Raw genomic sequence first — 14,345 nt, forward strand, 5'->3', positions numbered from 1 at the left:
TTTTATTGAATTTTTGGATTTGAATTTTGAATTCGTGCTTGATCTGCAATTTCTGTCTAATTCTTCATATTGTTGTTGTGGTTGAAATTCAAAATTGAAATCTGATTCTTCTTCTTCGTCAATTTCATATCCTGGATTTGTTGATTTGTGAACTGATCTTGTGAAATTGAATTTGTGATCTGTTGTTGGATTTGTTGCTAAATTGCTTGTTGAATCTGAATTTGCATTGATTTCGGCCTTTCTTTTTTCTTGAATTTCTGTTGATGCTGCTGCGAGTCTTGTTCTGTTGATAGCTGAGATTTGGTTGCTGTTGTTGCCTTAGTCTAGCTTTAATCTCTTCCCACTCAATTTTCCAGCAGCAATTTCGAATGTTTTCAAATTGGCAAATGGATTGAGCGCCTTCCATAACTGAAACCATCTTAGAGCTTTTCCTTTCAAACCTCTTTCCACCTCTATGAATATCTGCTCCTCAGGTGTCTATCGATAACCATCTTTCCCATTGAATATTGGAAATGTATTTTCAGATTGTTGAGTTATTTGTTTTTCCATGAAAAATGGAAGAAACCTCTCAGCGGGAACACCAATGTTAGAACTCCTTCCATGAATTAGGGAGAGAAACTCCAAATTGAACCAAGTTCAATATCAATTCATTAATTCCTTTAATACATTGATAAAATTCTTATCTATATTCTTTAAAGACTAAGTAATTCTATTGGGCATAACTAGTACCCTTCCTAATATTATTAAATAGTAACATGTAGTGGCCACATGAATATCTGAAGTATGCAAAATCAGCATAGGATGCTGTTGCTGATGTTCTCAGAGCAGGTGTTTTATGAATAAGAGATTGATGGTTAACTGAATTCAATTTTTGTGCTGTTGAATAAGGCAAGGGATTATGAATATGAATGAATGTGATAAAATTGTGAATATGAATAAATATGATTGATGACAAACTTGGATGTTGGCATTTTATGTTTAGTTGGTTCTTTTTGTTATTTGACTTGAGTTTGTATTTGAATGAGATCATAACATTCTGGTTTTATTTTGGATGATATTTTAAAGTTTATATTAAACTATAATTATGTTTTAATGTATTTATTTATATTTTATTTATTATTTTATTATAAAACGGTTTTTTCGGTTCAACCACGGTCGAACCGGTTGAACCTATGAACCAGTGAACCAGTAACGAAAACGGTTCGATGACCGGTTCGATTTTCAGAACCTTGAGAATAACTTTTAAGAAGGAGTCATGTATAGTAAATACGGTCTATGATTGTAAAACTGTATACTAACATTGATATAATATTATTTCAGATATATGTTTTACAGGCATAAAAGAAAAGTGTTGAGTTATTTTTTAGTAGATTTAAATTATTTATTGTTTATTAGAGAATTTTGTACATTAGAATTCTCTAATAATTTATTATTTATTTTGAGCTAATTTTGATATGTTCTTACTTGACAGTAAAATAACATATAAAAATTTGTTAGTGGGTCTAAGTATTATTAAGTTATTTATGGTCACATTGAGTATATGTGTTTGATTTATTGAAGAAAGTAGATTACTAAAACCAATTAATAACTATTTTAGAGTTAATATATTTAACACTAAATTAAGAAAAAACAAATAATACATAACATGTTATATTTTTATTAATCAAATTATTATAATTTAAATTAATCTTAACAAAATAATTTAAAATTATAATTTCAATCTTATCACGTGCATGGCACGGGTTAATACACTTATACTCAATAATAATACACAAATTCTTTCTCCAATTTAGTTTCTTATTTATAAGAATACACAAATTAATATATTTTCATATCATAACTGAACCCTGCTTATCAAATGTGAACACTACTTATCAAATCAGTTGACCCAACGGTCAGTGTGATCACGGTAAGAGTACCAGAGACTTGAAAAACGAGTCCACTAATGCATCTGCAACAATCATATAATTCTCCTTTGTGTATAAAGTAGATGATCCTTCTTCTAGCACAAAGCATTATAAACACTTTACCCATAAATTGTCTACGCCATGTGAGATTTGTGAGACTTCAAAATAATAAAATGTAAAATTAATTTCAAAAGCACAATGACAAGATTTTCAACCAGTCACCTCCATATTAGTAAGCCAAATAGCCTCTTAGACTATTTTTAAGGAACCACTTTTATTTTTATTTAATTTATTATATATTATACTTGTCATCGTAAAATTTGTAACCACTTGCAATGCATTGATTTTTCACAAACCAAACCATAAAATTTGTAACAACTTTTCATGCACTAAATCAGTGAAGTAATTTTTAAAATAAATTAAACTCACTTCAATTATTTTTTTTTTATTCAAAATATTCAAAATTGATATCAAAAACACATCTAAAATTAAATAAACAACATAAACACAACTAAAATTATGTATTGACACATCTAAATTATTGGCATTGTGGTTCTAAATTGCATATTGGACAAAGAAAACTAGACTCAAATACACATCCAAAATTATAAGAATACATTCTAAATATTTTATCTACACATCTAAAATTTATGTAACAAAACTTATATATAGACATGGAAACATAATGAACAACATAAACACATCCAAATCAAACATATGAGTGCAAAAAAAAAATTATAATCATAAACACATTTAAAAAATGAAAAAAAAATATAGACATTTCTAATATTATGCGTACATTAAAAAAATAAAACTTTTTATTAAACAAACAAAAAAAGGATAACATATTTTTAGGAATAAATTCAACCAAAATTTGTTAGAATCGTACAAGCAAAAATACCGGAGACAGGGGAAGGTGCGCATCGACGGAAAAGGTGCGGGAGGAGGGGACGGTTGTGTGCAGCACGAGGGAGGAGACCATAGACGGGGAGGCGCGCATCAACGGAAGAGGCATGGGGTGTGTGCGCGGCGCAGCGGAGTTGCACGTCGCTGAAGGAGTAGATCGTCGTAGAGGAGGTACGTGACGCGAGAGAATATGAAAGCGGCCACGTATGAGGAGGAGAGGCGCTGCAGCTCTGAATCTTTACCGAGGGAAGGTTTACGAGTAAAAATCTAATTTGGAATATTTAAGATTTTATTCGGAATTTGTTAGGAGTTTATAACATTTAAATTTAAAATTTTGAATTTTAATTCTAGTTAATCTATTTTTTAGATTTATATTTAATTTTAAAAAAATAATAATAAATCTAATATATTTGTTTTAGTTTTTTTAAATTAATATAATAATTAATAAATTAAAAAAACTGAATAAAAGATTATTTTTAAAGGATATCTAGTCATATTGTAATTATAATGATCTTTATTATTGCACCATTTTTATTTCACCCACATAATTATTTTTTATATTCTTTAAACCTTTCTTCTTCTTCACATCACTTTATCTGGCCATTGATGTTGATGTAGATAATGCCACTATTATTTTAAAGTTTGTTTCTTCTAGTAGTCATATTTTCTTCCTAGCATAGCTCCATCTTTACATGCCATCAAAGTTGACGTTGATAATGCTGCTACACTTCCGACTTTGGTTCTTCTACCCGACCCTCCTTCTTCTTCACACGGACTTTATCTATTCGGGTATGGATGTTGATGTTGATGATGCCATTGCCATGTTTGACCTTATATAAAATTAAGTTTTTATTCACACACTTTTGCTTAAACAATAAAATGTAACACCTTCTCATCTATTTAAGTTGTTAACGCACTTAAGCTATCGACTTTGATGAACAAAACAAAAAAAACCACCATTTAATTTTTAATAATATTTCAAGATGGAGCAATAATGATGATCAAGAACAGTGAGAAACTGGTTATGAACAAAGTCTTTTAAAATGGCTAATGATAAAAAAAATACTTTAATTTGAAGGTTAATCAGTTATAAGATTGTGAAGGAAGACACTAAAACTTCAATGTTAAAGGCAGAGATGTGTTGTCATCAAGCAATATTTGTGGTGGCTTCTCATTAGCATCGCATGGCATCATAAAAAATCATTAGTTTGGAGAGATGGGAGTTTCTTAAAGATATAGAGATGGAGTGATACGAAGAAGAAAAATTACTTAGCAAAACAAGAGAAGAGACAAAAATGATGTGTGTTAAATTAAACAGTCATAAAGATAACTATAATTATCACAGTTAAAATTAAAAAAAAATAAACAAATGTACACATAAATTTTTATACCGTGGATAAATATACTTGAAATTTTTTAATAAGTCATTTGTATATACAAAGATAAAATCGATTAAAGATAATCTTTTTTTCTTAAATATGTGTTTGTTGCTACATTAAATGAAATAAGTTGCCAAATCATTTTTTAATTATTGTGGAAATGATTAAAATTTTAGACCAAAATCTGATTTACTAATTTTTCAGTTGACGAGTGCAATTTAAATTTAATAACTAGAGATTAGAGGGTGAGTTTTAGCATGAGGTTCATCTGAAAAGGATAATGGACTCATGGTTCGCTTTGTCATTGCTCTTGAGACATGTGTCATGGAATTGACACAACAATAAATAAGAGAAAATGACAAATAGGTCCCTGACTTTTTGGCCCGTGGACATTTTCGTCCCTGAGCATTTGAAAATACTTTTAAATCCCCGACCTTAGCAAATTTTGGACGGATGAGTCCCTCCGTGGAATTGCCTCCGCCGGACCCATCGGAGAAGTCTGATCTGGCTCCCCTGAGGATGACGTGGGACGTCTGGGTGACAGCTGGACTGCTGAGTGGAAAGCTCAAATCGAAAATTGGACAACGAAGTCCCTACACCACTAAACTACGTCTTTTTGCCACCCTACCCTTACAAAGTATATTACAATACCCATTACACTCACATCTCCCTTTCTGAATTACAATTAACCCTAAGGAATACCAACGTTCATCATACTCTGTTTCTCCCTCCAAAAAGATCACTACCCAGAGCTGAGACGTTCGCCGTGTGGAGTGGCTGTCGAAGCGGCGTCCATTGTTGTCTGAGTTGCTGGCTTGTGGCTTCGTCACCGAAGGTAAGAACTCTGTACTGTAGCGTAGTTAGTGGATTGTGAGGTTAAATATCACTGCAAGTATGAAGTATGATATGAATGGATTGAGCGTGCATGTTGATAGAAGTTGTGAAAAAAGTAATCGAAATTTTCGGTTGAAGTTAAATCACAGTTAGGGCACAGAAATTTTCTCGGTTATTTTTCGTTTTGGATGTTGAAGGTTCCTGCCTTTTAATATGTGAATAGAATAATTTTCGATCATTGTTTACAGTTTTTCATTTTTCTTGTCTCAGATGGTTGATGTGTTTGTAGTGCCCGTGTTCCACCATGGAGGTAATTTTGTGAGAGAGAGTAATGGTTGTCTGGTTTACAAAAATGGGAAGGTGGAGAAGTTTCCTGAAATGGACCTGGACTTCATTAATTTCGGAGACTTGATCACACTGTTCAAGGGCTTGGGGTACCAATCATACAAGACAGTTTATTGGTATGATCCAATGAGTCCTGATATTGAGTCTGGGCTGCATATTCTCACTGGGGATGCAGGGATTAACGAAATGCGAGAGAACAAAATGAAGAATACAGAGACTGACGAGTTTTACCTATACTTTGACCACCCGGTTGATGAACCTGAGATTGTGGAGGATGCTGGAAAGCAAAGTAAGAGTCCTGATGAGGGAAAGGTTTTGGTGGATGACCAGAGTTCGTCATCTGATGATGGGTACGAGAGCACGGAGGATGAGCCCTAAAAACCTCCACCTCCCGGGTTTGAAAGTGACAGTGATGATGATGATACAAGTGCTGATGATGAGGGTAGCAAAAGGCAGAGAGTAATGAAGGGAAAGAAGAAAGCTGTGTCTCCAAAAAAGACAACTGCAAACAAGACAGGTGCTAAAAGAAAGAGGAAGACGTGGAAGAAGATGGGACAAAGCAGTGGACCCAATGAGCAGCAGACCAGAAATTATGTTGGGCTTGATCCTAATGTGCAGCCCAACAGAGGCCCACAGCCCAACAGGGACCAAGATGTTAGGTTCTATGAGAGCTTGATGCAAGATGATGATGATGACCCGGTATATGACTATGAATCTGAGACTTTACATACACCTATTTCATCAGATGATGAATCTAGCAAGCATAAATTCCCTGAGTTTGATGACGATTATGAGCATGGAGATGGGAGGTTTGAGTTAGGGACAAGGTTTGCCACCATTGACAGATTTAAGGAAATTGTAAAAGACTCATTCATTGCTGAGGGTAGGGAGCTTAGGTGGATTAAGAATGACAAAGAGAGAGTGAGGGTGGGATGCATGGATGATGAGTGTCCGTGGCTGGTTCATTTATCATACAACAAGTCTCTGCAATACTACCAGGTTAAGACTTACAAAAATGACCATACATGTGCAAGGGACATGGGAAGTAATGCGGCTGATCAACATTGGATTATTTTAAAGGTTGAGAAGAGAATGAATACACAGCCTCATATGAGGACAAATGAGGCTATTGACTTTCTCAGAGAAGAATACTCACTCACTGCACATCCAAAAATGGTGTACAGAGCAGTTAGAGAGGCAAGAGAGAGAATCATGGGTAATGAGAGGGAGCAGTATGGTAATGTTAGAGATTATTTGTTTGAGATATTAAGAAGCAATCTAGGGTCTAGGACAGAGTTGTCTGTCACTCCTGTACCTCAATCCCCCCTATTTTTGAAAAGCTTTACATATGCTTAGAAGCATGCAAACAGGGGTTCAAAAGTGGGTGTAGGCCATTGATACATCTTGATGGCTGTTTTCTGAAGACTTATTATGGTGGCCAACTCCTCACAGCAGTGGCACAGGATGCCAATAACCAATTTTACGTGGTTGCCTATGGAGTAGCTAGGTCTGAAACTAAGGAATCCTGGAAGTGGTTCTTGACTCTTCTCGAAGAGGATTTGAGGGATGTGCAGACTCATGGTTGGAACTTCATGTCCGACCAACAAAAGGTAAACTTCATAATTGCTTAGTGTTAATGATTACTATGTTATTTCCTAATACATCTATCCACCTGCTGGTTTAGTTAGTATGAATGAGTGCTGTGTTAGTTAATATGACTGTATGAATGCGTGCTTTATAGTGTGTAAATGAGTGCTGTGTTAGTTAATATAACTTAGTGAATGAGTGCTTCAGTTAGTATGAATGAGTGCTTTAGTTAGCATGAGTGAGTTCTGTGTTATTTAATAGCACTTAGTGTATGAGTGCCTTAGTTAGCATGAATGTGTGCTTTGGATGCACTACTGCTGTGTTACTATGAATGCACTACTGTTGTGTTACTATGAATGCACCACTGCTGTTTAAGGTTATTTTGTTGTTGAATACTAGTTTGATTACAGAAAGATGGTATGATGACTGAATTAATACTTGATTTATTTGTTAAACTGATATGCAGGGACTGCTACCTGCTTTGAAGGCAGTTATGCCAAATGCCCATCACCGGAACTGTGTGATGCACATTTGGAAAAATTTTATCAACCGGTTCAAGGATCTCTATATTCGGGAGGTGGTTTGGGACTGTGCTAAATGCACCACCATACCAGAATTTAAGGAGCAAATGGAAAAACTGAAGCGAATCAACCAGGGTGCATGGGAGTATCTATCGAAGTTTGAGCCAGCCATTTGGGTGAAGGCCTACTTCTCACATGGACCAAAAGTGGACAACCTCACAAATAATATGTGTGAGGTGTTCAACTCGAAGATTGTAAACTACAGAAGCAAGCCTATTCTCACAATGTGTGAAGAAATAAGGTGCTATCTGATGCGGAGGATGGTCAAGCATAAGCAGTTGCTACAAAATGTTTCTGGGAAGCTCGCACCTGTTCAGCAGAAGAGGCTGGATCGTCTTATTAGGCCCAGCAACAAGTGGGTTGCAGAGTGGACAGGTGACGAAGAACGAAAGAGATTCAAAGTGAGTCATAAGACAACAAAGGTGGATGTGGATCTCATCAAGCAAACCTGCTCATGCAACAAATGACAGTTGACTGGTTAGTTTTAATAGCATTGTTATATCTGTTCTGATTCACTTGGTTTACTGTTATGAATTTTCTGGTTCATTTTAATTCAAGTGCATGATGTTGCTCTGTTATAGGTATGCCCTGTATCCATGCAGTGGCAGCAATAAGGAAAAGACATGATCAACCGGAAGAATATGTGCACCCATGGTTATGCATGGAGTCAATCCATAAAACATACGCATATTCTATTCAACCGGTGCCTAGTCAGGAATTTTGGGCACGGAGTGAGTATTCGAGACCAGATCCTCCCATCATAAAGAGACCAATTGGTAGACCAAAGGTACACAACAGACAAAAGGATCCGGCTGAACCTATGATGCAGCAAGGTGCCAAGCTTAAGAGATCCTTTAAGGTAACTTGTAGTAAATGTGGGTTAGAGGGACATAATTACAAGACATGCAAGGGTGCCCCAGCTAACCCCAACTGGAAACCTAAGACCAAGAAGTCGAAGAAAGGTAGGACAAGTCAGTCATTAGCTGTTCTTCCACTATCACAGTTAGCACCACAGGATGATGTTAGTATTGTATTTATTCTTAGTAATCTGCTATATTGGTGTATCTCTATGTTTAGTTAGATATTTCAGGATTCATATAGTAATGAGTAACAGTGGTCAACCTAAACTTACAGGATGCCCCTAACACCCAAAGTGCTCCAACTAGCGAGGCAGCTACTAGCCATGCTGCATCTACCCAGGCTGCATCTAGCCAGGTTCCAGATGTAAGTATAATATGTAATGGTGTTATGTTAACCCTTTAAACAGTTATTTTACCTAAGTCTCATGAATACTAGCTTATGTATCACAACCAGGTTCCAACTCCCGTGGCAGACCAACCCCAGCCAGGTCGTGTAACTAGACGTACACCATTTAGGCCTCCACTCCAAGTTCCATCCACAGCTCGCGAAACATTTCAACCAAAAACTTCAAAGATCAGGCCCAAACAGAAGATATTCAAGCCGCCTGCCCCACTTTGCGCCACGTCACTCCCACCTCTAAGTCAGCCTACACTACCACAGCCTCAACCATCTCAAGTCAGGCCAGGACCGAGTATAGTAGCTTCCAAGGAGACAATGGCAGCAGCAAGCACAGCAACAACAAGACTGTTCAAGTTCATTCCTAATCCACCATCCATCAATCCAAAGACATGAAGAAAAATGACATCTTGGGCAGCGCACTATGCCTTGTAATAGCATTTAGGAAAGTTGAATGTGATTACAATGTTTTTTTTGGGAGAGTTAGTGTCTTTTTGAAGAAGCTCTTAGGCTTTTATAAACTATTGCAATCTTGTTAGGTGATTGAGGCTTACTTTTGTGATGTTAAGCTTCATAATACTATAAACTTGAGCAGATTTGTTCTCTTTGGGCAGCTTTTAGAAAATGTGCCTGTCGCAAAGATGTTTACCAAACTATCAATATATGTTATGTGGTTAAGTATACAACTTTGATGCCTACTTTACTCAATCATTCAAGGCTTCTTCACATATTGACAACATAATTTCAACACCCAGTTGATATCATAGCTTTAACTGCATTTAGATAGATAATAGGATACAAATCTTCCCTAAAGACCATGTTTCAATACACAAAAAAAACCAGGAACAAGACATTTTCCAACTCTAATTTCTAAAATTCATTGCTCAGTGACTACATATATAAAATGCAGCCACAACAGCACATACAACAATAACGACACAACAAGCTATTGGGGTTTTTTTCTTCTCCAGCATAGTAACCTTCTCCTCCAGAATAGCAATCCTATGATGAAATCCCTCATCCTCTTCAACAACTTCTGGCTCTTTCTCAACCAGAGGTCTTTTATCGAGGACGCAACCACTGTGACCAATTCTAGCAAGATGCTCATCAACCCAAAGAAAAAACTTGCAGTGCGGTTGGTTACCCTGTCAAATTTCCAAAATAAGGCACCATGTAAAACCATTCCAACGGAACAAAGTTCACAGGTTACTTATCTTACCTTATAGAATGGGCAACCCAGGAAGACTCTGTTTGGGTTCCTAATCGTCCTCGACATATACATAATCGCATAAACTCCACAGAAGCATCTCCGGGCGACATCGTCCTTGAGGTCTCCGTCGTAAAGAACATAAGGGTTTGAGCTTGAAGCAGAATCTTCCTCTCTTACTCTCCTGTGGCTTCTTCTCGACGTTGTTGGTGCTCTATTATCAGCCATGGTTCATGAACGTTGAGCTCCTCACCACTGGCCTCGAGCAAGAAGGGCAATCAATTTAAGAATTAGGGTAGGGTGGCAAAACGACGTAGTTTAGTGGTGCAGGGACTTCGTTGTCCAATTTTCGATTTGAGCTTTCCACTCAGCAGTCCAGCTGTCACCCAGGCGTCCCACGTCATCCTCAGGGGAGCCAAATCAGACTTCTCCGATGGGTCCGGCGGAGGCAATTCTACGGAGGGACTCATCCGTCCAAAATTTGCTAAGGTCGGGGATTTAAAAATATTTTCAAATGCTCAGAGACCTATTTGTCCTTTTCTCTAAAAGAATTGTTTTTGTGATCGAGTCAAATGTCAGTCTTTGGCCACTTGCTTTGTTTTGACTCTCCTAAACTTTATTAATTATTATTTATTACTAAGTTAACCGAAAAAAAAAAGTTTATTGTTGAGTTGTGTTTCGAAAATGTAAAAAAGCAATAATAAATGTCTACTAATATGAGTGAAAAAAATATAGAATAATATTACATGCACAATTTTTTTTATAAAGTCTAACTAAGTTAAATAATAAAATTTAAAAAAATATTAGTCAAAACTAATTTTTGTTATATTAAATTAATTTAATTATGTTCTGGTTCAATTGACAATCTAAACCTGAATTATTTATTATTTTTAACAACGAGATAATTGATGATGAAGGAGAAAGAGAAAAAGAAAAGAGAATAAGAAATTTCAATGAAAAAAGAAGGAGGAAGAGGAGGAGGAAGAGGTGATGTTGATGACGACGAGAACGAGAGAGAAAAATTACGAAAAAGAAGAAAAAGAAAAAGAAGAAGAGGCACGGAAGAAATACGGAGAAAAACATAAAAACGTGTGAATATAAATAACTTGTATGACTTGTATGAGAAAATTCTTGTATGTGAAGAATAACTTAATTTAAAATAATATTAGTCATAACTGATTTTATTATGTTAGACCAACTTAATTAAACTTAATTAACAAAAAGATTTGGATATATAATATTATTCAAAAAATATATTAGAGTAATTTATTAGTTAGTTTTTACTTTGTTGTCTTTTTGTTCTCCCTGTTATTAGTTATTTTTGTATTAGGTTAATTTCTTTAGTAAATCAGTATAGAAAATTTTTTAAGATAGTTAAATTTGTCATGAGCAATTGTAATTCTCAGGATAGAAATACATTTAACTTGTACAACGAGAAACACGAAAATTCACAACAAAAACAGATTTTATATTACAAATTAAAAAATTTTCTGTGAAGTTTCTTAAAAGATTCTTTATCACAGTATATGCTTTTGGAATGTGGGATATTGATATTTTTAACTTGTCAGTTATATATATATATATATTCACTATGTACTTGTTAATTCTTATATATACTGATTTATATATTCTTTAACTAAATAATTGTGAGCCACCAAACAATAAAACTGGTTATATAGAATATTTAAATCTGTATAGACAAAAAATTAAATTTATTTACAACGACTCAACAGTATAATAAAATTTATTGAGACGTTAAATGTTTATTTCAATACATAATAATTATCTAATGAATGATTGTATATAGTGATTATTTATTTCTGCGCAGATATATTAATGACATTGTTGACCAGACTTTTTCAAATATATGTGTCTATATAAAAAGACTACCATGTGAAAACTAATTAATAAGCTNGACCATAACACTTATTTTTGGAGTCTCAATTCTGGAAGACCTAATTCAAGCAAAGCCTAACACCAAAGCCTGAACTGCCTGGGGAAAAAAAATAAGGAAAAAATGTTAATACGTTTTTGTAATTTGGATTTTTGCCTTCAAACATTCATCTATTTCAACATAGGTTCATATTGGAAGCACATACCAAATCCATAAAACCAGATAATGGCAATAACGTGTCCAAAAAAAAAAGGATACTGCTAATAACAAGTCTAAAACGTAAAACCAAGTGGTGTCAATATTGATATAGCGCACCAGGATCCGCTTGATCCTTTCCAGATGAGCCTCATGCTAAAAAGTAAAAACTCACCCATATTAGAGTAGGTATATACTACAAAGTGATTATTCAAAATCATGTGTAGTTGCTAAAATCGAGAACTTGTGGTTTTAGAAATCAAGAACAGTTGAGAAAAAGAGAAAAGAGAAAAGATAGCAGAAGAGGAATGAAGCTAAGGGTGGTGAACCTCACCTTGTAGATGAGCTCAGCTCAGATTACACTTCCTAATTGAGCTAAAAACTATATCTCACTAACTTCTAGTTACACTTCCTAGACTTGTCTCTGCAACTTACATCAGCTTCCTGTATAAATAAATTAAAAGAGAATCTCAGCATGTTACATTAACTACAATGCAAACAATTAATGCAGAGAAATAGACTAACCACATGAAAAGTAGGGAGAAAATATTTAAATACAATACTCAATCAAAACTATGAAATACATTCTTAATTTTTATTTGTCAACAATTAGTCAAATTATCAATATATACGAGAAGATCAGGCTTGATTTGGTAAAGCTTTTTGAAGTGCTTTTGAAAGCACTTAAAATAGAGTTTTTCAAACATGACTTGTACTTATTAAAATTAAAAGGTCTAATATAACTTTATACATTAATTAATATTCAGATTTAATTCTTACATGAATGTCTATTTTTAAAAACTATTTTACCAAATGTACTTGTTGTTTGTGCTTATTAAAAAACATTTCTAATTTAATTTACCAAACATAGATACTACAACTTTTAAAAGCTATATTTTAAAAATTAATTTTTATAAGCTACTTTTGAAAAGTAAAAGTTTTACCAAATCAAATAAAATAAAATATCTTAACAAAAAAAAAATAGAAGCAATATCACTTATGTTTCGATGATTTTATGATAGGCAATAACTTATGATTACTCATGCAAGCAACTTAACAATCACAAATAATTATCTGAATCACAATGTATGCAAATCTTATGATAAAGTAATCACAAAGCAAAACAGCATTATCAAAGTAAAAATGCATCCATACACAATCAACAAAGTCATAACTAAAATGAAATGCCATGAGATACACCATCAAGGTCAGATAAATCATGATGGTCGCAATGTTGGTACCTAATCAGGTACCATCTTACAAAACTTGACTAGATATCTCATGTCACAAGATACAAGCTAGAAATGGATAAATCTTGATGATACCTGCTCTGTTTCCATCACACAACTCTGGACTTCTGTTCCCTGATTACATAATTTTTTTTCACATTGTGGCATAAAAGGTTTGAGACACATTATCTCCCGAGCGTGCCATAAAAGTAATGTAAAACATAAGGCCAGCAACAGCTTGGCTATTAGCCTTGACAAGGTGATCAAACTCAAAACGCGCATTCTACATGGTAATAACAACAACCATTAGTGAATGAGATTATAGTTATAAATTAAAATCGATAAATCAAAAACCATCATAAACTATACATTTTCGTCATTATAGACTTGCAAAGCTTGCTTAGCCATAACGGTCACACGTTGCTCACGTGTCTCATCTATTATCCGATAGGGTCCAATTCCGCCAGCTAATAAGCATCCAGTCTCTGGAACATCGAATCCCTGTAAACAACATAAAAATATTCAAAACCCTAATCAGAACAAATCCCTAAATCCTAAATCCTAAAAAGAATAAAATAGAACAAAATGAAAAAATAAAGTGTGTGTGAATTTAAAAGCACCTTACTGCTGAAGGCCTGTCTGTAATAGTCAAAAATTTCTTCCTCAATCGGCTTCCTAGGAGAGGAAACGTATTCAATCGAATCGTAATCGTCGTCATCATCTTCATTAGAGGAAGTTATTCTCACAATGTAATTCGGTTTATAGTCCACATCCCTAACTCTTTTATCTCCAGCACAAGCCATATCTCTCTCTAAATGTTAATCTGATTTCAGAATCAATCAGCAAATAACACAGAAACAGAAGAGAAGCTCGCGGAGTTTCAATTCAATGATGCATAAAATCACAAATTATGTGGATCGGAGAAGAGAAGGCGGAGGACTTGACTCACCGGAACATATGAACAAACGTATGGGATTCTGCGATCTGATTCTGTTGATTGGTGCCAGGGTTCCTATTATTATTA

At 34.6% G+C, this 14,345-nt stretch overlaps 1 protein-coding gene across 1 annotated transcript; it reads right to left on the reverse strand.

Moving 5' to 3' along the window:
* LOC107628366 lies at positions 13,476–14,124 on the reverse strand. The gene is made up of 3 exons (XM_021116935.1): positions 13,942–14,124; positions 13,691–13,822; positions 13,476–13,604 (listed from the first exon to the last, which is right to left on the reverse strand). Exons 1-3 carry the CDS (start codon positions 14,122–14,124, stop codon positions 13,476–13,478), a joined length of 444 nt encoding a protein of 147 aa, XP_020972594.1.

This window comes from Arachis ipaensis, chromosome B02 (genome assembly GCF_000816755.2).
Source record: "Arachis ipaensis cultivar K30076 chromosome B02, Araip1.1, whole genome shotgun sequence".
Lineage (NCBI taxonomy): Eukaryota > Viridiplantae > Streptophyta > Magnoliopsida > Fabales > Fabaceae > Arachis > Arachis ipaensis.